Raw genomic sequence first — 24238 nt, 5'->3', positions numbered from 1 at the left:
AACAGTTTTGACATAATTTATTGTCTTGGATTTTTTTGCATAGGCATAAATTACAGTCTGTAGATAAAAAACAAACAAAACAGTGCAGCATTTGCAATAGGCTACAGAATTAAATACAGATTAATCTGCCTGTGCCCAGCTTGGTTTGCTTAAGGTTAATTTATAACACTTTCCTGGTACACAGAGAAAGAAAGAGAGAGAGGGGGATAAGTGAAGCAGCTCAAGGGGAGTAAACAGAGAAGCTCTGCCTTAGGCAGATGTTTCCCCACTTATTACCAACCTGCTGTACTCATCTTCTGTATCTAGTACCATGATTACCTGGCATGTTGATAAGAGGCAGGGCTGCAGCTGAAGCAGCAATTTTAAACACCCTCTGCCCTACAATCTGACAGCTGGTTCTGGAGCATAGGAAAAGTTAATGAACTTTTTCCCCTTTCACCACTGTTCCAACATGCCTAGATGTTGGGGGAGGGTTGGTTCAGTAGTCAGATTTTAAAGAAGCACCAGAGGCTAGGTCCACTGCTCTTAGGGGCTTGTAAAGCCCTGGTCAACCCATCTTCAATTGCCAGTCCAAGTTCCTTGCAAGTGGACGCTGAGTTCTAGGGACTGGGACATGCACTCCCATGAGGCAATCAGCATCTGGTGTAGGAGCCATTCGTCACCCAGTCACCACCCCCTGCAGCCAGTTTAGGAGTCGTGGTGATTGATTCCAAAGGGAGGTGCTGTCCCACCCTCATCCCTATGGGCACATGCATCAGAGCCACATGCTTGATGAAGCAATGGAGGAGCAGACCAAGAGGACATACACTGCTTGACTTCTCCGGCTGATTTAAGGCAAGACACGTAGGCCAGAAAAAGCCCCTTGCCAGCTGTGGAAAGGAGTCCCCTTCACACCATCCCAGCCCTACTGGACTTCAACAGGTTTTAGAGACAACCTGGCAAAAATCCATGCTCGGTACTCTCTGCAGCTCACAGCCCCAATTTAACTCGTGGGGGTGCTAGCCTCAAATGGGGCTGATACAAAGTGAGCCGGTGGCTTTTCTTTCAGATAAAGTGAAGACAAACATGGATACGTAAAAACCAATTCAAAACATAAGCTGAAGTAAGAACAGAGTGTGCTGGCCAAAACCTAGAGAGACACAACCCTTCTCTGAGCAGCCATGTTACCTTCTCAAGGCCACTGATATGAGCTCCTACTCTGTCCTGTGGCTCAAAGCTGATATTCTCACCACCACACCCACTATAAGGCTCCAGCCAGCCTGTTCACAGGTCCCCTCCCCTCCTCCTCTTGCCAGCTGGGAACAACACTAACAGCCTGGGGGAGTCTTTGTGGCTCAAATCTGGGGGAGAGGGGCCTTTCCCACCTTGGTGCTGTCTCCCTGCTCCCAGATAAATCCATGGGAAGGGGTAGCTGTCAGCCCCTCCCTGCCCACTTGTGCCCTGTCCAACCATCCCCATACACTGCCTCAGCCCAGGATGACAGCTGTGACACAGACCTGCCCAACCTTTCCCTGAGGGAAAAGGCCAGTCCCAGCTTCAGCCACAAGCCCCTTCCTGGAACCACTGCTACCACCATTACTACTCTCCCTTGCAGGCCTGGCAGCAGGGTCCTTACTGATCTGAACCAAGCTGCACCGGCTTACCTCACCATCCCTACTTCCAGTGAGCCCCACAAGCTCTGTGTCACAGCACCCTTCAGCCAGCCTTGGCACCACACCCTCTGCTCTGCCTGCTGTCTTTCCCCACCCTCGCCCTACATCAGAGCTATCAGGGTCGTCATCCCCTTATCCTCAAAGCTTGTATAATATTGTTTCATATCCCCCGTTATCCTGCAGGGTTTGTGCCACTTCCCGTGATCACACGAATAGTCTCATATCTGCCTTGTGTCCCCATCAACAAACCCCGCGTGTCTGGATAACTACAGCCTAGACTCTACCCCCCTATGTACAGTTGCTTATATACAGATGTACATAAACCAGTGGGGGTGTAATTATATATTTTTACACCCACCACAGACAGTTATAATTTTGACTACGGTTTTCCAAAAGCAAAAGCAGGCAGGCTACCAGACCATGGCCCATTGAGCCTAGTACCCTGTCTCCAACTGTGGGCCATGGCATCTGATCATGCAGCACCCATGGAGGGAAATTTTCTCCTGAACCTAGCTACTGATCAGTTTACATCTCAAAGCCTGAGGATTAAATAGCCCTGGCCATTTCACTCTAGTTAGTGCTACTCTAAGTGGCTAGCCCTTTATTAATCTAAGTGATTTGCCTCAGTGGTATCCTTTGTGGTACAAAGTTCTATAGGTTAATTATACATGCATGGAAAAGTACATCCTTCGTTATTACTAAAAACAGTGTCGGGGTAGGGGAAGGGAAGAGTTTTAAAGGACATCTACACAGACATTTTGGCTTGTGAATGTTTAGCACTAACTGAGGGATTTACATGTGAGAACACTACACACGTATGTGGGAATAATACAGGACCGTCTCCCTTTCTGGGCACAGCCTCGCATATTGGCCAATAGCACTCAGCTGCGGTGGAAGGGAAAGTGTTTCTTGATGACTATATAATACACTGACCTGAGTGGAAGGTTTGCATTGTTGAGGCTGTTTTACAATCCCAGGAGACTAGATTATCTTCTCCCTCAAGGACTAAAACCTCAGTCTTTCGCTTATATATTAACCCTTTAATACAGGTCTTTGTGTCCTCATTATTATTTCCCTCTGCTAACATGCCTGTTAGCTACTTTCCAGGGTCATGAGATCCAAATTCAACCCATGGCAAGCTAGCCACTGGGTCTAACTAAAACAAACCACTGATCCAATAATGGAAGGAAACGGGCAATAGTGCAAAATTATTTGGTCATGTGCCCACCCTCCCTCCAACCTCTCTGACATTCAGATGGCGCCTACGCAGCCAACGATGCCATAAATAGATCACACCTTCACCCCACTGTATTATTATAATAATAATAATAATAATAATAATGTTTGTTCATAAAATTTGGGATACTATGCTGTAGTCTTCTTTAACATCTGGAAGGGATGGGGTTGGGAAGAGGGAGGTGGGGAAGGGTCTGGACTGCAAAGACTCATTTAAAAATAAAATTAAAAAAATGTCTGGCCTGACCTGGATCGGAGCCTCATTTCCCATCACACTACCTTCTGAACCCTAAAATCCCTCCCCCACCCAATACAAACTCTTCCCTCTGGAAGTGGCAGCACAGAAAAGCATATGGGGGATTGTGTTTGCCAAGGGTGGTCATTCCCTCACCTCTCTCACCCTAGGACTTGAGAGAAGCGGCAAAAAGAAGAAGAATTTCCTTAACCGGCTTGCCATTCTCTCTGGAGACAACCTCTCTGCCATGGTTGTCGCTTGTGGCCGGCGCAGAACCTGAGGTAGCCAGCTGGGGGCAGGGGAGAGCCAGGGAGGGGTTAGTGGACCGGCTCCCCGTGCACACGGAAGCGATAGATGCAGGTGTACTCTGGATGACCCCAGTTGCTCAGAATCCGTAGCTCCACTACCTGGAACGTGCCCACATCTTCACCCTGAGCAAGGAAGAAAGGAGACATTTCATAGTCTGGGTCACTCTCTGCAGAAAGAAATACCATTTCTAGGCAAGAGTCAGCCCCTGTTCCCCACAGATTCCTCACCGATTTCAGGAGGGGTCTTCACTCACACATCCTGGAGAGTTCCTATTCACCCTCAGAATTTAATAGGGACAGAACCAATACGGTCCTATACAAAGTACTCTACAAACTTAAATGGGCCAGATCCTCTCGTCTCGCAAAGCTGTGCTTGGCACAAAACCAGAGGGGAAAGGGAGGGGGCAAAAGTAGCTTTAAGCCATCTCTGCAGAACCAGGATCCAGGGGCCGCATTAGTCCTATCCAGTGGTCTCCCCAGGCTGCCCCAGCAACCAGGGATCATCTAGATGCAAATGTGCCCCAGCCACGCATGGGTCATCCAGATACAGACGTGGCACCACCAGGACCCTTCTCCCAGGCCACATCCCCATGCCAGGGGAGACCAAAAATGGGTTGGGGCATAGGAGCCACAATAGTGATTCTACACCAGCAACGGGGTCCCCTATGCAGGGGGAATCCCCAGGGGTGGCTAAGCCAGCTTTAGAGCTGCTTTGTCTCATCACAGCAGTGCAAACAGAGTGGGGTGGAGGGTCTGGCTATAGATATCAATCAGAGAATGAGAATCTCTCTGTAGGTTTTGGATCCTGCCTGTAGAATTCTACAGCAGGAGGAGAATTTGCTATTCAGTTCTACAGGACAGCTCAGAAAGAAAGCTATTAAGAGGTTACAGCATTATCCATTCAAGTCCAGAGGGCCTTCCCAAAAGGAAAGTTACTTCTAACTAAGCCCAGCCCAGCCAGAGGTCTGGGTCAATATGACCCTCAGACCCCCTCCATGCCAACTGCCAAAGGGTTCACTGTTCTGTGACAGCAACTCCTGTGAGAGCAATGCCTGACAAACTCCCTACACGCAACACAGTGCCTTCATGGTATTCCTTTATCCATAAATAGTGTCTTGTAAGGTATCAAATGAAAGCTGGTAACTTACTGGTCATTAATATCATAGTAAAATGTATGTACTGATGATATTTAAGAAGTTATATACACACTGAAATTATGTTTTAAAAAAGTTTGCAACCAGGCAGAGCAGACAGGTTTTCTGCTAGACAAAGCGTGTCTATTCACTTATCCTTGCCTGTGATGGAAATCAAGCAATGGAAAGCCAATGCAGTGGAAACCCTATTTACTTACATATGAAAGTCAACAAGAAAAACAGGTGGTGGGGGAGGGGAATGGGACTCAAACAGGAGTATGAGAAGATACCTTGGAGCCAACACCCAAGGAAGGGAACCACAGGAGTTATCCTGTCCTTGGGGGAGAAAACAATGAGTTTGGGGAAATAGAAGGAGAAACAAAAAGACATTTTGTCATCCTCCACCAAGGAAGCAAAAAGGACAGCGCTTTTTGCATTCAAGAAAGTTGCATGGTGGGCTAGTGATGCTGGGAGGTTGCTTTAGGTGAAGAATTGTTTTAGATAAGGATTTTAGCCCTTCAGAGTTCAAGTAACACTAAGAAGCGTGTTAACCTGTTCTTAATATCCTTGCTCACTCTCTCTTCAATCTTAATTTTTGTAAATAAACCTATTTGTTTTTCACTGTAAGTAGATTCCAGTATGGTGTTATCATCAAGGACCTGGGCCAGTCAAGCTGTGTGTACACAGTCTCTTTGGTACAGCAAACCTGGTTATTACGGAGAGTGTGTCCTGGATACTGCAGGGAATGCACTGAGCACTAGCCTGCAGAGAGGACCTGGAAGTCCATGCTTGCGGGCCCAAGGCTGCTGGTTCAGGGAGCTGAAGCACAGCAGGCACAGACAAGACAGCTTCTCGCTAACGGCAAGTAGTGGCAAGGAGCATCATAACCCTGGGAAGCTTCCTCCAGAGTCAGTAGCCAAAACATCCTGTAGTTCACATGCTGCACTGTCTAATCCAGTCTCCCTGCCCCTGTTGTACTGGATCAGGCCATTAGCCCACCTATCCTTGCATCCTACTGTACCTCAGACAGTGGCCAGCAATGGGCCCATCTTGGGAATGCACTGGGCCAAAGCACCTCATCCAAAGAGCTCCAGGCAGAGACCCTGGCACAGCAGAGGGAACAGCATTGGCAGGGGCACGGCTTGTGTGAGGACACTTTGACTGGCTTCTAAATACTAGAGGTGTGGGGCTCTCTGGACTTCTCCTTGGCTCAGTATCCAGGGAGCTCCCTGGGGCCCTACCACTCCTCCTCCGTACCTCCAAGCGGAACGTCTGGATGGGATCCCCATCCTGGTCGTAAGTGAACTGTCCGAGAATGATGCCCTCTTGCTGTCCTTCTTCATCCAGACCCTGTGAGACCAAGTGAAAGTGGGTTAGAAACGCAGGGTGGAGTGATGAGGATGCAGAGAGAGAGGAGGAACATGGGATGATCAGAGTGCCCAGAGGGAGACAGAGACAAGTGCAGTTAAAACTCCATTCCTGCTCTCCCATGCCAAAGTAAACAAACAGGGCAGTGAGAGGACAGGGAACATGCAGAAGCAGTGGGGGGACAAGGCTGTGTGCAGGGGCACTGGAACAGTTTGTATAGTGGGGGTGCTGAGAGCCATTGAACCAAACTGTAAACCCGGGATACGATGGAAAACACTTCAAACCAGGGGGTGCGGCAGCACCCCTAGTTCCAGCACCTATGGCTGAGAGTTACACATCCACAGCCCTTCCCTCCCCTTGTACCCTCACCCTCCTCCTCAACCACATACCCATCCCACTCACCTCCCCACAAACCATCCCCTCCCCATGTACCCCCAGCCATTGCCTCTCTCCCCCCCTAAAATGTCCCCACATCATATGGACCCCCATTCAAACTCTCCCTTCCCTCTTCCCCCACTTCCCATGTACTCCATTCCCTCTCCTCTTGTACATAATCTCCTCCCTCAGGTACCCAGTCTCCGTCGTCCTCTCTCCAATATACCCCCTCCCCAACACATTTCCTCCTCCCATGTACTAAACCTCTAGCTCACCTTGACTCCTTCCACAGGATATCCCCTCCCCATGTTCCCCATTTCATCCTGCTCCACAACACTCCATCCCTTGGCTTAACACACCAGCCCCTTGCAGCGCCCCCACAGGGAGACAGCAGGGAGACCATCTCTGAGGCAAGAAAACATCCTCATCTCCAATACTGGAGGGTGATTAAGAATAGCAAGATCCCAAGACCACCCGTGTCCCCTTCCCATACACAGGCTTTTCCTCCTCTACCCCCCATTTCTGTGCAGAGAAAGACACTCACAAAGATGGCAAAGTCCTTGGGTGCACTGGGGATGGTGTCCTGGGGCGAGAGGGCTTTTGGGACATGCTCCAGAGTCACAGCAGTGGGGCGAATGTGGCTGGACAGACGGATAACAGCAAAGCCCTGAGATCCACGGAAAGCCCAGCAATTCCCAGGGTTAACATCCGGCTACACACAAAAACACAAAACCAATCCAGCTTTAGGTAACGGTAATAATCATCACCTCACGCAGTTCTCTAGGCCCTTTCGACCCAAAGCACTTTACCAGCTGCTATGCTGGGATCCCTCACCCTCCTGGGAAGTGCAGCCACCTCTGGAATTCAACATGGCAACTGTTAAACACACCACAGTGCAAGACACGAAGAAAACGTTGGGTCTGATCTTCAGTCCACCCCCAGGTCACTTTGCCCCACTGCAGAGGCACAACATCCTCTAAGATGTTGCAAAGGAGTCACCATTAGCCTGGACTGGTGTGAAACCCACTGTTACTGTGGGGATGAAGACACAGATGTGCCCCTGGGGCTGGTTCTGGATCAGGGGCAGGAGAGGGTTTGGCCTATCCTCAGCTGGCAGAATGACTCAAAGGAGCTGACCCAGAACCTGACTGCCACAGAGAAAGTGGTGCAGCATCTGCAGTGACATTAGCTAGCTCTGTTAACAATTACAAGTGCTGTCAGCCCTCAGCCTTCATGACAAAGAGCTCACTAGCTGGGATGAGGAAGAAAGGTCTTCTGGTTACAGCATTGCATTCAGCCATGGTGCTTTTTACACCTTTCTCTGGAGGATCTGGCATTGAATGCTGTCAGGGCCAGGACAGGGGGCTGGAAGGAGCATGAGCCTGGTCTGCTATGGAAATTCCGAGGACATTCAGAGCCTGATTTTTGAACTAAAGCCACAAATGAGGTCAGTGGGCGCATACCAGAGTTTGAGGACCCAGCTATGATCATAGCTAAGGTAAGATCAGGTGACAAACGGCACACCTAAGTCCCATGTTCCCCCTTCCTCGCGCCAGGACAGGCATCTTGTGTAGCACACGGTGTCAGGGAGGCATCCCTATCCCCATGTTCAGATCTGATCGTTACACCGTGTGAACCCACAGAAAGGGAATGAAATGGAGGAAGTGTGACTTCAGAGCACGGGAGACTCTGTAGCGACAGGAGAGGAGAGGAGTCAAGGGTGATGTGATGGCAGTCTGAGCACCAATGAGGAATTAGCTAAATCGGGGATCAAGGGAGGTGTTACGAGAACTATCTAGCTGGACTCCCGCTGGGGCAACAGACAGGGAAATAGTCCACAGTGGCAGGAAGTTCCAAATCAGTTCACAGGGGTAAATACGGACACCTCTCTACTCAGCTTGGTGCCTACCTGCAGGATAACCCGTGGAGACTGAGAATGGTACCACAGGGGGATCCCAAACAGACTCAGCAGTGCCGTCTTTGTCTCGTAGGTTTCTGAGCACCGGGTGCTAATAACACTGGCCCCTGGGATTGAAAGGGAAACAAGAACACTTGAGACCACAGCATCCTCGCCAGGTGACAAAAAAGTTATGCCCTCTCTGTATATCTAACTATGGTCTCCCCTGGGGAAGGTAAGATACCAAACAGAGCGTAACGTACAGGACAAGGAGGAGATATTCCAGCTCAGCTCACAGGGTGATAGACAAGAACCATCCTAGGGGCACGGCTGAACTCTTCTAACCATAGCAAGCTGTGCCGTACATGGACTCTCGCCTGGTGAGGCTGGGCTGGCCAGCTGAGTCCCGCTGTAATGCTCTGCGTGCGTGAGAGCTAGTCCGATACCCTCCCTCTTCACATGCCCAGGTGCCTGGCTATGCGCTAAGCTGTCAGGACTTGCTGTCTTCTAGCAAGTCCTTCCTCTGATTAACACAGTGAGCGTCTTCAGTTTGACACACCCTTTCAGTACTTTGAGGCCACTGGAGGAGGGAGGCGAGGCAGCCACTGATTTACCTACCCCCTGATTCAAGGGCGTAATCAACCATTCCAGTGCGATCCTCGCTGTAGCGCTTCAGGGCTTGGTTCACAATGAGGTGCACTTGCTGCAACAAGGAGTAAAGGACACAAGAGAGCTGAATGCAAAGGCTGGAGACAAACTGATCACACACGTGCACACACACACACACACACACACACACACACACAATCCCAATACACACCCACAAGCACATCCGTAGGTGCAGCCTCTGCGTGAACACACCAACATGCACAATGGTCAGCACATGCAAGTGAGGTACAAAACACGCAGTCCTTCACACGCAAACACCTGCCACATACATTTGTCCCTATGCACACGCATTTTTAATACAGCCACTCATGGACGGACACATACACACACAGAGCTGGGTTGAACTCTGCCATTGGTTGAAACACCGACTGGCCCAAGCAGGCGAAAGGTGGCAGGGAAGCCATTTGCACCCCAAGCATGGTGTCTAAAACCACTGAAAGAAGTCACAGAACAGAAGTGATGTGAACAGTGTTTGTTGGAACTAAAGGAACTGCTGATTACGGGCTTCAGATGAGGCCACTGAACTGTTACAGCCACAGACCAGAATCTTCTTAAAAAAATGACAGCATCTAAAAACACAAGCCGGTATTGCCTTGTTATGGCTCAAGAACCGTGATAGCGTGGTGACCTCGTCCCTTTCAGATAGGTCTCTTTTGGGGAGACCCTGACAGCTCATCCACAATGGCAGGGTGCCCAGTAACCACCACATCACCAGCATAACCATTATGGTTATCACTGTGGCACACCGGGAAATTACCATCACACTGCTGGGCTTCCTTTCTCCTGATCCTGTAAGATGTGCTGGCCAAAACCGGCAAAAAAATACAAAAAAACCAGGATCTAAGCGAGACCCTTCCCCTCAACCATGGCTGGGTCCTGAGCCCCTCCAGAGATGTGACCCTAAGGGCTTGTCTACACTGGCACTTTACAGCGCTGCAACTTTCTTGATGAGGGGTGTGAAAAAAACACCCTCCTGAGTGCTGCAAGTTTCAGCATTGTAAAGTGCCAGTGCAGACAGTGCCCCAGTGCTGGGAGCCGCACTCCCAGAGCTGGTAGCTATGCCCCTCATGGAGGTGGGCTGTTTAGAGCGCTGAGAGAGAGTTCTCTCCCAACGCTCTGCCACAACCACACAAGCCACATTAAAGCACTCCCCTGGCAGCACTCTCATGTTGCCAGTGTAGACTAGCCCTTAGGTTCCCACATGTTCTCTTTCACCAACTGATCTGCAAGCACAAAAGGGGGCAGCGGCTGCATTCTCCTACCTCTTGCTATTCTTTTATCTCCTCTTTTAGTGTGCGTTTGTCTTAAGAAACAGCATGGAACTTTAAACACCACAACCTAAGAGCTACCACCTAAAATGGACTCACTTTTTCTTCCCCCAAAGACACAGGATACTATTAAAAAAAAAAAAAAAAAAAAAAAAAAGACTTTCAAACCAGGGCTTTTCCCTTTATTTGTAAAGTTTTTAACTCTTATTCCTTCTCTATTTGTTATTAATTATTTGTGTTACACTAGCACTTCCAGACGCCACCTGAGCCAGCACCCCGCCCTCCATTATGCTAGGTATTATATACACACATAGCAAGCAGGACCAGATTAACGCAGGGGCCTTAGGGGCTGCAGTCCAGGCCCTCAGGCTAAGAGGAGGGTCCCACAAAAATAAATTATATACAATTCAATAGTCACTAACCCAGCAATCGCAATCAACTAGTCAGTCCTGGAGCCTCTGCCAGTTGACCGCGATCTCCAGGCCGCTAAAAGTTCCACAGCGCAACAGGACGCTCATGCAGGCTGCCTGCCTGCCTTGGCCCCACACCGCTCCTGGAAGTTGTCAGCTGCTGGCACGTCTCTGCAGCCCCTGGCAGAGGAAGTGGCTTCACGTGCTGTGCCCGTACCCCAACCCGCACTGTCCCCACAGTTCCCATTGGTTGGGAACCGACCAATGGGAGCTGCAGGGGTGGTGCTTGCAGGTACAGGCAGCACACGGAGACACAATCCCCCTCTCCCCAGGGGCACACAGAAACTTGCCAGCAGCCTGCCGCTTCCAGGAGCAGCATGGGGCCACAGCAGCCAGGCAGCCTACCTGAGCCCTGCTGCACCACCAGCCAGGAGCCACTTGTGGTAAACGCCTCCTGGCTGCACCCTCTCCTGCACCCCAACCCTCTGCCCCAGGTCAGGCTCCCCTCCTGCACCCAAACTCCCTCCCAGAAAGCAACTAATATAACAGCTGTTCTAAGGTAAGAAGTAGGCTATTTTGAATTAACTATATTCTACATGTTTTAAAACTGAAATGCAACCACAGAAAGGCTTTGTGTTAATTAAAAGGCAAGTTTTGTATAGTGTTAATAGCCTCGATGCCATAATTGTGATAGTTTTTTTAAAATTAGGAAAGACTTGTATACAGGGTCCCCACAAAAATCTAACAGGTGCAGGCCCACAGGAGAATTAATCCGGCCCGGATAGGAAGGCAATGCCTGCCCCAAAGACTTTACAGCATAAATGGACAAGACAGAAAAAGCATGTGGGAAGGGGAATATCATCTGCATGTTACAGAGAGGGAACTAAGGCACAAAGAGATGAAACAATTAAAAGGTTACAGGTGGACGAAGTAGCAGAGCTAGGAACTGAGTCCAGATCTCCCAAGTCCCGATCCACTGCCTGAGCCACAAGCTCATCCTTCCTCTTAAAGATATCTTTAAGTGTTTTACATTTTCATTGTCTTATTATCAAAGGTGGCAAGCCCCCACTACTCAGTGACTTCAGTGTGGGGTTTGCAAACTCTCAGCACCTCTGAAAAAAAACTCAGGCTATAAGTGACTTGACTCCACACCCTGCCTCCTCATTTTCTCTATGAGGGTTTAATAAAATGTTTATCAGTTTTGTGATTTACAAACAACCAAAGCAAGTACCTGGCAACCAAACCCAATTTACTGTCAGGGCTCTGGGAGTAAGGAAAAAGCAATAAATAGGTCAGAAAATATATGAAGCTCTAAACCCCTGATCCTCACAGCCTCACCTGCTCTGGCACAAAGCCACACATGCAGGCTTGGCATATATGCACACCTGTGTGCATGCTAGGGACAGCAGCTCAGCCACACACACACACACACACACACAGTACCCATCACACCAAACCATGAGCACACACGTGGTGCCCCAGCTTGTCTCACACATGCCCTGACACACCCCATGTATGCAAGTGTGTAAGGGTTTCAGGGCTGGCCTGCCCCACCTCTGCACACATGCACAGACAGCCCGACACACTCAAACAGGCTGATGCTGCTTTGACACTCGAGTGTGCCATGCCACAACCCCCAAGCCAAGTAAGTTACTCAGAGGAAGCTGCTGAGCAGGCAAGGCCTCACCTCTTCGGTCACACCTGCGACTCCCTCCTGCTGCAGCACTACCCCAATGCTAGCCGTGGCATCCTGTGCAGACATCCTCTGGTCCTCAGAGACTCTGGCGAGGATTTTGCGCTCCAGTTTCTGGAGCTGATCCTGTAGCTCCTCACGCTGGAGAACCAGGCTGCCCACTCCATCCTCCCCAGGCTGCGATAGGAACTGGCTGATCCACCGGGGGAACTGTGCTTCCACCTGAAACCACCAAGGGAAAGAGCTCAGCCCAGGAGATGGAGTCTGCACCGCAGCGCATGACAAACAAGCAACACCACAGAAGGGCTCTAGGAGTCTGGCCTACAGACCCTTACGTGCGGGGAAGCCTCCATCCTTGGATGATACCAGATACGTGAAGACCACCCCTAACAGTGCCCAGGTTGTGGCAGAAATAAAGGTCACCCCTCCTGGAAGTGTCCAGCTCGTGTGGAGAGATGGCGGAGGGGAGGGGGAAAAAAAAAATCAACCCAGAGGTGCCTAGCGTATGGTGGGACCACACAGTCCTGCATCATCCAGACATTCCCACATTGCAGTTTAGCAGAGAATGGGAAAAATGGGACTTCCATTAAGGGGATGGGCTGGGGTCTGAGACTCACATCCTCCCGCACTCCCTTGATTTGTCCCGGGAGTGACTCCACGTGCTTCACCACCGCCTGCTGGTCAGATGCCAGGAGTGCAAGCTCCTTCCTCAGGCCTGCCAGCTGTGCCTCCAGCCTGCCCATCTCCTGCTTGAAGCTCCCCTGCAGGCCCTCTTGTGTTGAGCTATAGAAAAAAAAAAAAAAAGGGAGGAGGGAGAGGTGGGGAGGAGGGAGAGAAAAACAAAAAAAAACAAACAAGCAAAATGAGCAGAAAGTAGCCTAGGTGCCATGGAGGCAGCAAGCTACCCCATGGCGCCTCCAGTTTAGAGAAGAGCAGCAAAGTATTCTGGGGTTTCTGTGCCCAACCCAAGCACAGTGTTCTAGGTGCCATCTTGGCAAAGCCACAGAGAGAGGGACTGCCATCTACCTGCTCCAGGACACACCACCTTTGCACAGGCAGCCAAAGAGCACACTGGCTTTCCCTGCCACCATCTCAAAACTGCAAGAACATATCGACCAGGCTGCCGAGCCTTGCTGCCACCTCCCTTTCGGCATCCCTGCTTTCCAGGTTTCACTCTCTCCCGCCCACTAGCTGCGTGCTGGATTCTTTCCCCTCCACATATTGATTTGTTTGTCTCTAAGTCCAATCTCCTCTTGGTTCCTGCCCATGTTTATTGCTGTTTTCCAGACCACATCAGAATCTGAAACCCCTCCCAGTTTGGTATTGTAGATGTGCCAGGAGCCCCAGGTTCCAGATGAGGCTTAAGAGTGATTCCTGCGAGATCCAACAGATGCCTTCCACTACCAGCTCCTTTACAAATCTCATCAGCCCAAGCAGGTTGAGGACATGTTATCACTACACAGCTACACTTGAATAGTTCCCGAGAGATGGGCAGGATTACCTTTGCCATTCTGAATTCAGCTGGAGCATCCGGGCCTCCACCTCCTGTGAAAGCAGCAGTATAAAGGGAACAAACACGACAGAATGAAATTGGTCACATGGGTGGGGAAGGGTGTCTAACAACTTCACATAGGAACACAGGAATTGTCAGACTGGATTAGACTCTAAGTCAGTACTGGGTTTACAAATGGTGCCAATTGCACTGTGCTCACACTCAGAAGGCCCCTCACAACATCCCTGTGCGCCACTCCGAGGCCCTGGCCCCGTTCACTTCTATCCACCCCCTCTGTGGCCCATGCAAGTGGCTCTGGGGAAAGAGCCCAAGCAAGGGCGGGGCCTCCTGTTGAAGCGCAGGCAGAGTAGGTGGCCGGGCCACAGTTCAGACACTGGGCCCACAAAAGGTTAATATGGCCCTGCCCCAGGTCCATCTAGCCCAGTATCCTGTCTGTGACCATGGTCAGCACCAGACGCTTCAGAGAAAGGTGTAAGAACCCCATAGTCGGCATGCATGGGATAATCTGCCCCCCTCATTAGATCTCATCCTGGTTTCTAATACTCAGAGACTGGCTGAAACCCTGAAACATGAGGTTAGTACCCCCTACAACAATTTTGTTCCTAATTATGCTAACTCTGGATGTTCTTGTTACAAGTATGTAAGAGTCCAATCTCTGAGTCTTGTTAAGTTCTTGGCTTCAACAACTTCCTGTGGCGGTGCGCTCCGCGGTCTAGTTAGACATTGAGTGAAAAAGTATTGCTTGTATGTTTTGAATTTGCCACCTTTTAGGAAGGGCATTGTTGTGTATTAATGTATGACTGTGCCTAGAATACACAAGCTCTTCAGAGCCAACACCTCATCGCTTGTGAAAAGTGGTATGAGATCCTGACTCACACAAGCAGTCAGGGCCTGGCTTTAGGTTTCCATCAGCAGCACAGGACACCTGCTAATTCAAAGGAAGAGCAAATCCTGCTGCATCACCAGCAGTACTTCCTGTAGCACCTGGGTTTTCCTTGGTGGTCTCCTTATTCGAGAATTGATCTAGTCCAACTGCATTTAGCTTACGGGACCTTATGAGCTTGCAGTCCCACGGCTGCAGGTACTGAAGTGAAATGCACCTCCTTCCCTAAGCACGGTTGCTCCCTATAGTGACACCTCCTTTTTGACAGAAGCAAAGTTCCTGGATTGTAGCACCCCCTGTTTTTGGTACTTGCATGCTTTCAAGAGGCAGGTCAGTTTACCTGAGATGCCTGAGTAATCTTCTCCAGGCGCCCATTTAAATCCTTCTGCAGCTGGCCTTGGATAGTATCTAGCTCGCTCTGCAGGGAGATACGTGAGCAGATGCAAGAGCAGCACATACATCACTGCATACACCATCTCACCCACAATTCATCCTCTCTCCCACACCTGCTGTCCCCCCACTTTATGGCACACCTGCCATACTCCAGCTGCCCCAACCCTTTCCCACTACACAACACACACCCCAGATTATACTCTCTGTACCCACCACCCTCACCTGAACACACTCAACCCCATCCCCACTCATGCCACCCTCATCCACCCACTTTGACCCCAATCCTACCACTTAACCACCATCAGCCCTTCCCACCACCCACCCACCTTGACCTCCAGCCCCACAACAGCCTTATGATCCCCACCTCCCACCCCACAGTAACAGGCCAGGGGGATAGGGAGGAAAGAGGTGGCTGTAACTTTAAGGAGAAGTAGGTGGAGCAGGCCAGGTTTCCCCAGGAGAGGCCCCCACCTCCCCTACCTGGATGCGCAGAGCCAAGTCCTCCTTCAGTGCAGCCTCTCGACGGCTCACCAGTCCCTCCAGGAGCGTCAGGGTGGCCTCATGTGAGAGGCCTCCCCCGGCTGCCACCCCTCTCTGGAGTTCCAGCTTCTCCAGCCGGGATGCCTCCGCCTCTAGGGTCTGGAAACGTTTCTCCAGACTTTGAAACCGAGACAGGATTTGCTGCTCTGCCTTTTACCGCCAGGGTGGCAAAAAGAAAGGAAAAAAAAAATACACACAGTGGCAAATGTAGGACTGGCAGCCTTACCCAGCTGTCCTGGCAGCTCGGTACCCAACTGTGACCGGCCAGTGCAGGCTGCAGAGGGAGTGGATAGATACAAGCATGTCCTCCATTCTTCACCAGGGGGCAAGTGGTGTGTGCATAAATCCAGGCAGGACTGGACTGCTGAGATGTTTGAAGGGCAGCCCCCCGCTCAGCCAGTGGAAGGAACTTATATAAGTGAGGAGCACCTCTGTCATCCCCAGCAGAGGGCAGTGGTGAGCATGCAGGCACACACGCCCATCTCAGACTAAAGGGGCACCTCTGCTCAGCTAGTGGAGGGGGCTGTAGGCACACAGGTGGGAAATGATCCAGGCCCAGAGGCTAAAGATGTCTCCCTTGTCCCTGCGGGTATGAAGAGGGAGCTGCTCTCAAGATTAGAGACGGAGTCCCTCAGGCACATTCAGTCCGCCTAACCCTGCTGCTGGAGATTTTAAGGGGTAGGTGTGTTAGCAGAAGGGGTGAGCAGAAATGCTAGAGCTCCCCTCACCCCAGATCCCTCTGGCACTCACCCAAAATAACGCAGACGAATCCCCAGCTCTAAGCACCTCCTCTTCCCCAGCAACAGGGGGCGAAAGCTTTGCTGCTCCCCAAGAAAACATGGCAGGGTAGAACATCGGGAATCCAAAGGGGTAGAAATACCAAGCACCTGGCATCACAAAAAGGGGACTGGTTGGTTAAAGTGTGTGGGGACGGGGGAGGTGTGTACAATAGACCACAAATAGAGGTGCATTAGAAATGCCCAGGCAGGCTTCAGAGACTGTTTGCTCACAAATGTGAACAGACAGGAAGCAGGCCTTGTGACTTCACCACAGTGACCGTAAGGTGGGCTCCTCTCATTCAGGTATGCATTATTTTTGATGCAGTTCACAGCAATGACCATCACCACAACAAGAGGCAGCAGAGAGCCCCCTTGCAGTGTTGTATATGCTGAAGCTAGGACAAAGCAATAGAATTCAGCTCCTGACCCAGATGGTATAGGGCAGTGGTCCCCAAACTATGGGGTGTGCCCAGAGGTGCAGCAGGGCCCAGGCCAGCCCCCACAGGGGCCAGGAATGGAGCACCACCCAGCCCTGCTTTGCCCCCAGCTCTGCTCCGGTCCTAGGTCGGTTCCCGCCCCGGCTTCTGGGGGGGGCAGTCCATTACAGGAAAGGGGAGGGCAGGGTGATATAAAAAGTTTGGGGACTGCTGCTATAGGGTGTAGCCCACTGAGATTGTTTGCTTACATTATACAGAAATGTGCTGAAACATAGTAGGCTAAAAAAACAAACAAACAAAAAAAAAACCACACACACCAAACGCTCCTCCTAAAAATAGCCTCCCCATCATGTTGCAAAACATGTTTTGGTCCTAGCTGTTATTCAAAACAGTTTTAAATAAAAAACTTTATTGTTTTGGAAAATGTTATCTATATGGATAGTCACTGGTATGGCATTTATGCACCTATGAATTAAAGGCGAATCTAATATTAAATAGCCAGTGAGGGAGTAGAAGGTATTTTAATTATGGTAGTGGAAATATAGATATGGTAAAAGACAGGCTTAATGGAATGTTATTATAAGTGATTATAAAAAGGACAGCATGCTAATTTTCAATTGGTGTGCCCATCTACCATCCAGGTACAGAGAAAGGATTACACCCATTCTTCTCATCTAGGACTGATCACCATGGGATACATCATTTCATCTTAGAATGTGAGCACAAAGGCAGAGCTTGCCTGTTTTCTTTAACTATTTGATATTAAATAAAGTCTTTAATTTTATCACTCATGTCATTCACAGTCCTCCAGAAAATTAAATTATCTGAACCACCCTGGAGGCTTGAACCTTAAAGAATTCAGTTTGGTTTTATTTCTGATCATTAAAGTACAAATTGGGAACACAAAGCCAAGGGCTACAATGGGAGGCTGAATGGGAGGGTTTGATTTCACTCACTCTGGAGATAAGGGTCAGCTGTAGCGTTCGGAACTGGAGCTGGATCCCCTCACAGTCCAGGGGATTGGGACCCAGGGGCTGGGTTCAGAATATTAAACAGTGGTTACCAAGCATAGCGCTAATGCTGGATTTACATCGGCCGGGTCCAAACTCATAACATCCTGGCCCTTTGTGAAAGCATTTCCTGCTCGCTGGCACCTGCCTCAGGGAGTGGGCTTTTGGATATGGACACATGTACAGCACAGAGGGATGCAGGCTCTCTTGTGACCTCACGGGATCATCGCATTGCCACAGAGAGCTCAGGATGTCTTCTTGAGCTTAAAGCCACTCTGTCCAGGGCATAAGAGAGGGGGGCAGGGAGAACAGCTTGGGAGCCTGGGATGACTCACCATAAGCAACGGAAGCCAGGAGCAGCAGCAGAAGGAGCAGCAGAAGGAGTTTCTTCAGAGCCGAATAGCGCCTGGAGAGCAGAGGGGACGAGGAACAGATGTCAGTGCAGCTACCCATGCCCTCTTGCCCAGGGAGTTTCTGCGTCCACTTGGACAGTACTAGGCAGCGGAGGAGAAAGGGCAGTTCTGGAAGCAAGTTACACCCTGAATCTCAACCCACACAGCCCAGCTTGGGTCCATGGTCAGTTTTGGCCACAAGAAAAAACAAACCAAACAAAAAACCCAGCAACTGACCCTTGTCCTCACAGTTTTATTAGGGTCCTTCACACGAATCTCTCACTGGGGTCCTCCCCTGCGGGGACTTTGTATTCCTCACCCCACACCATCCACCTGTCCATTGCCCTGTCCAGATCCACACCAACCTGCTTCCCTCCGTCTCTGGTTCCAATCCACACTGACCTTGTTAAGACAAAGACGTCCAGCAAAGAGGCTGCGGTGGTGAGGCGGTACCACGTGGTTCCAGTCCACCAGTACAACAGTCCAAAGATCCGGCCTGCAGAGACCCACACACTGCATCAGAACAGTCAGATGCCCCTTTTGTATCTTCCTCGCACTCTGGCCAGCACACCTGCTTCCTTTCTCCAGAGTTCTTGCCCTCTCCCTGCTCTTTAGAAAAGCTATTCACCCTTTGTTGTTATTATGACCCCATAGCACATAGGAGCCCAAGGTCATGCACCAGGACCCCTTTGTGCTAGGTGCTGCACAAACAGAAGCGCCCATCCCTCCTTAAAAGCACTTCTTCCCGGAGGCATTAATTCCCTGAAGAAAGAAAACCATTACATTGAATGAGATCTGTTCTGCTAGGAATGCTGACCATCCCTGATCACCTGCTACATGATCTAGCCCAGCAGCACCATCTAATTTACACTGTACAGCACCTAGTATGTTGGGCTACGATTCTTTGGAGCAGGGACCATCTGTTAGTGGTGTGTTTGTACAGCGTCTAGCACAATGGGCCCTGAGCCCTGACTTGGTCCTCTAGGCACAATATAAATAAATAGTATTAATGGGCCCCCTGGACTGTACCACAATAGAAATAAATATCATTATAATGTCCTTTGAGGTATCTAAAGGCTTTTTCCTCTCTCAGGTTTGCAAAGACCAAGCACATCAATGGTGCTAAACAAATGATAAATAAGAATAATCCATCTCAAAGACACAGACTGAAGACCTGCCTTCAGTACTCTGGCTATTCCAGCCCTGTGACCTGTGACAATGCCCTCATTCCTGCCCCAGTACTGGGTCCCCTAAAAACACATACATCTCTCTTTCCTAACTTTCACAGTCCCTTAGTGGGCATGGTTTTTATTTCCATGGTTTGTTTTGTTTGGTCTTTAAAACAGCACACGAGAAAATACTCCTTTGACCCGTGACTACTGCATGTGAGTGCATAGAGGGTGGCAGGCGTCAGTGTGCGTGGAAGAATGCTGCCTCCAGAGACCGCTGATGGCCCCACACTTACCTGGAGAAGTGACCACCAGCCAGAGAAAAGAGCCTGCTCGTGAGATGGCATTTCTGAACCCAGAACCAGCGCTGTTCTGGTCCATGGAAGAGCGACCTGGCACGAAGGAAGTAAGAAAAGGCCATATCACAAAAGTGAGGTCTCATGTCTTCACTCACTGGCTTTGGAATAGCGGGTGGGATTTCCAGCATCCAGTGGGGAAGCCCTGATGCCTTAGTGAGTGAATATTAACTATTCTTCCCCCAGCCACAGAGACAGGCCTGAGGTGAGGAGGGAACCCCACTCCAACCTCTCTGTGGTCACAGAGCCAGGCCTGAGGTGAGCCTGGAATGATGATTGCCTGCCCTGATTGTGAGGTTATTCTTCCCCATGCAATGGAGCCAGGACCTAAATGGGTCTCTACTGGAGGCCTCTTCCCCCAGCAACCTTGCTACACATGCTGCTGCCACCTTCAGGGTGTCAGAGCCACCCCTACCTGAATAGTCATCCTCAGAGGAGTAGCCAGATGAAGAGGCATAGGTGTCATAAGTCTTGCTCTCTGCCAACCCATTGATTTTACTGGACTCCGTACCTCCTGTGCCTCTTCGCCTCCTCCTCGCAGAGAGCTCCCCTCCTGTCCAGGAAACAGAGTCCCCTTGAGATACTAGCCAACACCCTCTTTGCTCTTCCTCCCCAGGCACACAGTGGGCCGGTGGAGGGGACAGAATTCTGTAGGGTAGCGTGCTTGGTGCTGGTGACTCAGGGTGTGCCCAATTACCCTCGCAGTACTAGGGAGGCCCACCTCTATGCACTTACCGTGGCCTTCAGCAATCCCAATACCTGCTACCCTGATAATTCCCCCGGACTAATCTTGGTGTCCCATCAGTACTGGCTGAGAAGGGCAACAGTATTTCCCCTGTGGGGCTGTGTTCCTCCACTCAGGGCTGCTCCATTGCCAGGGGGGATGTGTGTGTGCATGGCTTTCTGACCACTGACTCAGGTCATTGGCAAGCTGCGCAGCCCAGGAGAGATGAGCTGAGAAGACTCAATTCCCTCTCATGTGTTCCCCGCTCCCAGCAAAGGGGGCACTTCTAAGGCAGGTCTGGGGTCCCACTGGTGAAGCAGTTTGGAGATGAAGCCCAGGACTCAGTTAACATGTTCTTCTTTCACATCAAAGGGGAGGGGGGGGGCAGGGTTGGTGCAGGGAGAGGAGCTGGGGCCCCACTGGGTGACAGAACAGGGTACAGCGGGCAACGAGGGGAGACAGCACTCACCCCAGTAGGAGTCACTGTCCTGTGGGTCATCAAAGGCAGCGCTGCCCCCACCAGCAAGTCCCCTGCTGCTGCCCAAGTAGGACTCACTGATCACAGACTCACTGTAGTAGGAGGTCTGGGTGGCAGGGGTAGGTCCCAAGTGGGGGACTGGAGAGAGGCGCTTCATGCTGCTCGATTTCCTCCGTAGAGTCCTGCCCGGAGCAAGGAAATGAGAGAGCGCTCCTACGCTGCGTGTACATGTGCAGGGTGACAAGGGGGAAGTGGAGAGCCAGAGCCAGCTTTGCTTCCGGTCAGGCTTTACACTGCATGGGGCCCTGCCTGCCCTCCTCTCACTCACACCACTGCTGAAGTCACTGGAGTGAAACCAGCCTGAGTGAGGAGAGAACCAGAGCATGGCAGCACATTTTAAACAGTGTAAACAGCTGTCATCTATCCTTGCAAAATAAGAGCCCAGCTGGGGGCAGTCCCCTGCTACCTCCCTCCACACACACCTCTGGCCTATCACAGGCACCATGCTGCCACCCTCAAGCGAACACCCTGCCCTCTGCTTCCTGTCTGCTTCCTCTGTAGCTGCTGTGGTTTTCCTGGAAGGTGTCTGTGATTAGGAGAGGTTGCTGGGGTGGGGAAGATGGTTTGACAACAACCCATAACCCCTGCAGGGGCCCTCCCAGCACAAGCTGGACAACTCAGCTCTGTGTTACTGTGCACAGCCGGCCCCCACGCCCCCGTTTTGATCATTGCAGTCCCCCTCAGTGGTACAAGAGCAAGGGCAAGGCCAGGAAATGCTAAAGTATGCATGACAAGCGAGAGCGTTGTGCACCTGCTGGGGAGGAATAAGGTGGAAGATGATTTTGAGGTACACAGGGGTTACCCAGAGCCAGCCCTGGGAGGGTGCGGCAAGGAAATCCAGCTGATAAAGCCAGGAAAGTAGCTTTTCTCTTCTGCTCCTTTCACCACCAGTGGATGCAGTGCCCTGGGCAGACCCTAATACCCTGACCCTCTAAGGATGAGCGCAGAGCGCTCAGGGAAAGACCCTCACCTCTCACAGAATGGGGTAAGGAGCTCTGGACAGACTCTCAGTGACCCTTGACCTGGGGCTCAGGAGTGGAAATTCACACTATGGCAAACTGACTCCTTACCTTTTTCAAGTTGGGCTACAGACAAACTTGGCAACCCTGCTGCAGGTGGGGGTGATGTATACTGGCCCCCCACTCTGCACCCTCTTACCTGTAAGGACTGTCCCTAAAGGGAGGCTCCTGGCCACCCAGTAGCAAACTGCCACCACTGCTGCTGCCATCATCATCACCCTGGTAATAGCGGGTGGCCCCGAGGCGCTGGCTGCGTCTGGACATGACAGAGGAGACTCAATCACCACCCAACAAGGTACCTGGGAGAGCGACAGAAAGAGATGGGGGAGCGTGAGAACTCGGAGGTACTGCCTGGCGCTGGCAATGGGTTGAGCGGGGGTAGGCACAGGAATGTGCACTCAGTTGTGAGGGAGAGGAAGGGATGTCCTGCAGTGGGGCAGACAGGGGAAAGGGCCTTGGAGATGCTCTAAATGCACAGATGCAATCCTCACTCACCCAGCCTCACTCCCTGAGATGTCACTGGAATTTGGGGTCTCAGGGGTTGCATCACTTGAGAGTCATGGGGACGGGCAAAGCCTGAAAGGCAGCTCAGAACAGACTGGGTTGGCGGTCTCCTACCCTGGAGGTGGGGCAGAGCGAGGGTTATTGCATTGACCTCTCACCCTTGCAAACATGATTTCAAATCCTGTCTCATGCCAAAAACAAGGAGAGTTCAATGGATCTCAGCCAGTCTCCTCGCACCACAACCCAACAGCTCAGCATGACTGAGCAATCTCTGCTCAGCCAAAACCAAGCTAACTTAGCAAGGGATGCCATGGGTCAGGACTGAGATGCACTGGCAGCATTAGGGGGCCAGGTGGGCATCAACACTAGTCCAGAAACTGGCCTGACGCAGCACATGCAGCCTTCCCCATGACCTCCATTTCCAGTGCCCCAGGCTGTTCCAACCACAAGTTAGCTCAGCTTCTACATAAGCCAGCAGGCAGACATTAGCCTATTTCTTCCAGCATGTCACAAGCCAACTGCTTGGCTCGGACTGGGACTACAGGTCTCGTGAACAGAAAAAGAACACATGTCCTGCAAAAAGAAGCCCACATGAGCAAAGCTTCGTCCATGTAAGTGCCTGCCTGGCACCTGTTTCTATAAAGCAGCCTCCCTGCAGCACACCAGCCAAAACATGACACAGCCATGGAGGCAGATACTTGGCCCAAATCCACCACTATGTTCCACAGTTTATAGGGTTGTAAATTCCTCCTCCCTTTATTCCCCTCTCTAAGAGCCCACCCACATGGGCACAAACCCCTCACCTTAACTGCTGTCTTGCTGGACAGGAACTGTGCCAAAGCCTGGGTTAAATCGAACAAAGTAACAACTTCCAATCCCACCTTGTGACCTGGCACAATTCCACAAGATGCTTCCATATCTGGCTCCTTCCCACCCACGCCCTGGCAACTCCAGCTCTGTGGATGCATCCTGCCCAGACTCCTTCCACACCTTGCTAAAGCACAGACAGTTGTATGCGTGCCTCCCCCCCCACTCCCCCTTTACATCCTGCCTCCAAACTCCTCCCTTCTAGACACACTGGGGGAAAGGGAGAGGGAAACGAATTACATCCCAACAGCAGTAGCACAAGACATCCTTCAAATGCAGCTAAGGAGCCACCTTCAGCCCTGGGCTAACACCACTGAGATCAACAGAGTTACCCGCATGGGATAAACTTGGCCCCTTGTCAAAGCACTTTGCAGAAACGGCCCCTCTCAACTCTTGCTTCCTGGGTGCCCTCACGCCCCATGATCAGCTAGGGGGACCGGGAGCCGGATTCTAGTCCGGCTCAGGCAGCACGTGCAACTTCCCCAGCTGGGTGCCAGGGGCAGCCCCATCGAGCCGGCGGGGGGGGGCAAGTCTCGGGGGGTGGGGGAAGGGAGCTGTCACTTGCAAACTGGGAATGGGAGTAAACTGGGAACCCCCCCTCCGGGGCTGCTGTTTCCAGGGAGTCTCCCCAGCCCGGGACCCCTCCTCCTGCAGCGGTGCGTTCCGCGGCACCCAGCCAGGCGCTGCCCGCTGCGAGAGGCGGTGGCCGAGCCCGGCCGGGGCGAGGGGCGCACGGTCACCTGGCTGCGGCGCTCTCCAGGCCGCTGGCTGGCTCGGAAGGGAGGCTCCGCTGCTCTCTCCAGCCGCCGCGCTGTCGGCTCCTTTTGTGTCCCACGCGGGGCAGCGCTGAGCGCCGCTGGCAGCGCCCCG

The 24238-nt window shown here is 51.4% G+C and overlaps 1 protein-coding gene across 2 annotated transcripts; it reads right to left on the bottom strand.

The window, feature by feature from the left end:
- SUN2 (Sad1 and UNC84 domain containing 2) lies at positions 1-24238 on the bottom strand. 2 transcript variants are annotated; one of them, XM_050917101.1, is made up of 18 exons: positions 24109-24238; positions 22137-22296; positions 20910-21100; positions 20132-20269; positions 19657-19752; positions 18594-18687; positions 18135-18205; positions 16324-16460; positions 15514-15723; positions 14981-15058; positions 13746-13789; positions 12862-13027; positions 12239-12466; positions 8823-8907; positions 8217-8332; positions 6852-7019; positions 5822-5914; positions 1-3554 (listed from the first exon to the last, which is right to left on the bottom strand). In XM_050917101.1, the coding sequence occupies exons 2-18, from the start codon at positions 22259-22261 to the stop codon at positions 3441-3443; spliced, it is 2154 nt and encodes a 717-aa protein (XP_050773058.1). In that variant the 5' UTR covers positions 22262-22296; positions 24109-24238; the 3' UTR covers positions 1-3440. The 2 variants fall into 2 exon arrangements, with proteins under 2 accessions (XP_050773058.1, XP_050773067.1); XM_050917110.1 differs by lacking the exon at positions 24109-24238 and adding an exon at positions 23305-23378.

This window comes from Gopherus flavomarginatus, chromosome 1 (genome assembly GCF_025201925.1).
Source record: "Gopherus flavomarginatus isolate rGopFla2 chromosome 1, rGopFla2.mat.asm, whole genome shotgun sequence".
NCBI classification, from domain to species: Eukaryota; Metazoa; Chordata; order Testudines; family Testudinidae; genus Gopherus; species Gopherus flavomarginatus.
The sequence above is the reverse complement of the archived record's forward strand: the minus strand, read 5'-3'. Positions and strand labels throughout refer to the sequence as shown.

Coding starts and splice junctions, on each gene's coding strand:
- SUN2 (XM_050917101.1), bottom strand. CDS start 22,261: ATGTCCAGACGCAGCCAGCGCCTCGGGGCCACCCGCTATTACCAGGGT. Junction 13,790..14,980: donor AGATTACTCAGGCATCTCAG/GTAAACTGACCT, acceptor CTGCTTTCACAG/GAGGTGGAGGCCCGGATGCT. Junction 8,333..8,822: donor TTACGCCCTTGAATCAGGGG/GTAGGTAAATCA, acceptor TTTCAATCCCAG/GGGCCAGTGTTATTAGCACC.